Raw genomic sequence first — 485 nt, forward strand, 5'->3', positions numbered from 1 at the left:
GACGAGGTGTCCTTCCTGGACGCGCACAGCCGCTACCACACGGTGCACGAGCTGTCGGCGCGCGAGTGTGCCTGCGTCTGACCCTACCTCACCGGGCCCCGCGCGACGGCGCCCACCGTCCCGCCTGGCGGGCCCCGCGACCACGGACTGCCCATGCGCAGAGGATGCTGTCGAGGCCTCAGGACTGTCCAATGCCCGCCCCGGATAAAGTGTGGAAAATGGAGCCTGGGTCGTGATTCCGCGTTCCAGGGGTGCGCGCGTCTCCGAGGGACCTGAGAGTGTGGGGGGGAGAAGGCCCAGCTGCCCTGGGAAGAGGGGGGCGGGGGCGGCTCCCCCTGCTGGACGGTGAGGGGGGGGTCCCATGGGCTCTGGGGTGACGGAAGTAGACGTCAAGAGGATTCTCCTGTGGGACGAAACGGAAAATGGGGCAAGTGGGGGCCCCTGCGGGTCCCTGTGACCCTCCCCCGATGTGTCCCTCGTCCACC

The 485-nt window shown here is 69.3% G+C and overlaps 1 protein-coding gene across 1 annotated transcript in view; it reads left to right on the plus strand.

The window, feature by feature from the left end:
• Positions 1–223, plus strand: part of NRTN (neurturin) — a 4,095-nt gene extending 3,872 nt beyond the window's left edge. Inside the window, exon 3 of the mRNA XM_029916458.1 lies at positions 7–223. Within this exon, the coding sequence (XP_029772318.1) occupies positions 7–81 (75 nt within the window). The 3' untranslated portion in view covers positions 82–223. The remainder of the gene's footprint in view (positions 1–6) is intronic.
• The last annotated feature ends 262 nt before the right edge of the window (positions 224–485 follow it).

The sequence above is a fragment of the Suricata suricatta genome, chromosome 12 (assembly GCF_006229205.1).
Source record: "Suricata suricatta isolate VVHF042 chromosome 12, meerkat_22Aug2017_6uvM2_HiC, whole genome shotgun sequence".
In the NCBI taxonomy this organism is placed as follows: Eukaryota; Metazoa; Chordata; class Mammalia; order Carnivora; family Herpestidae; genus Suricata; species Suricata suricatta.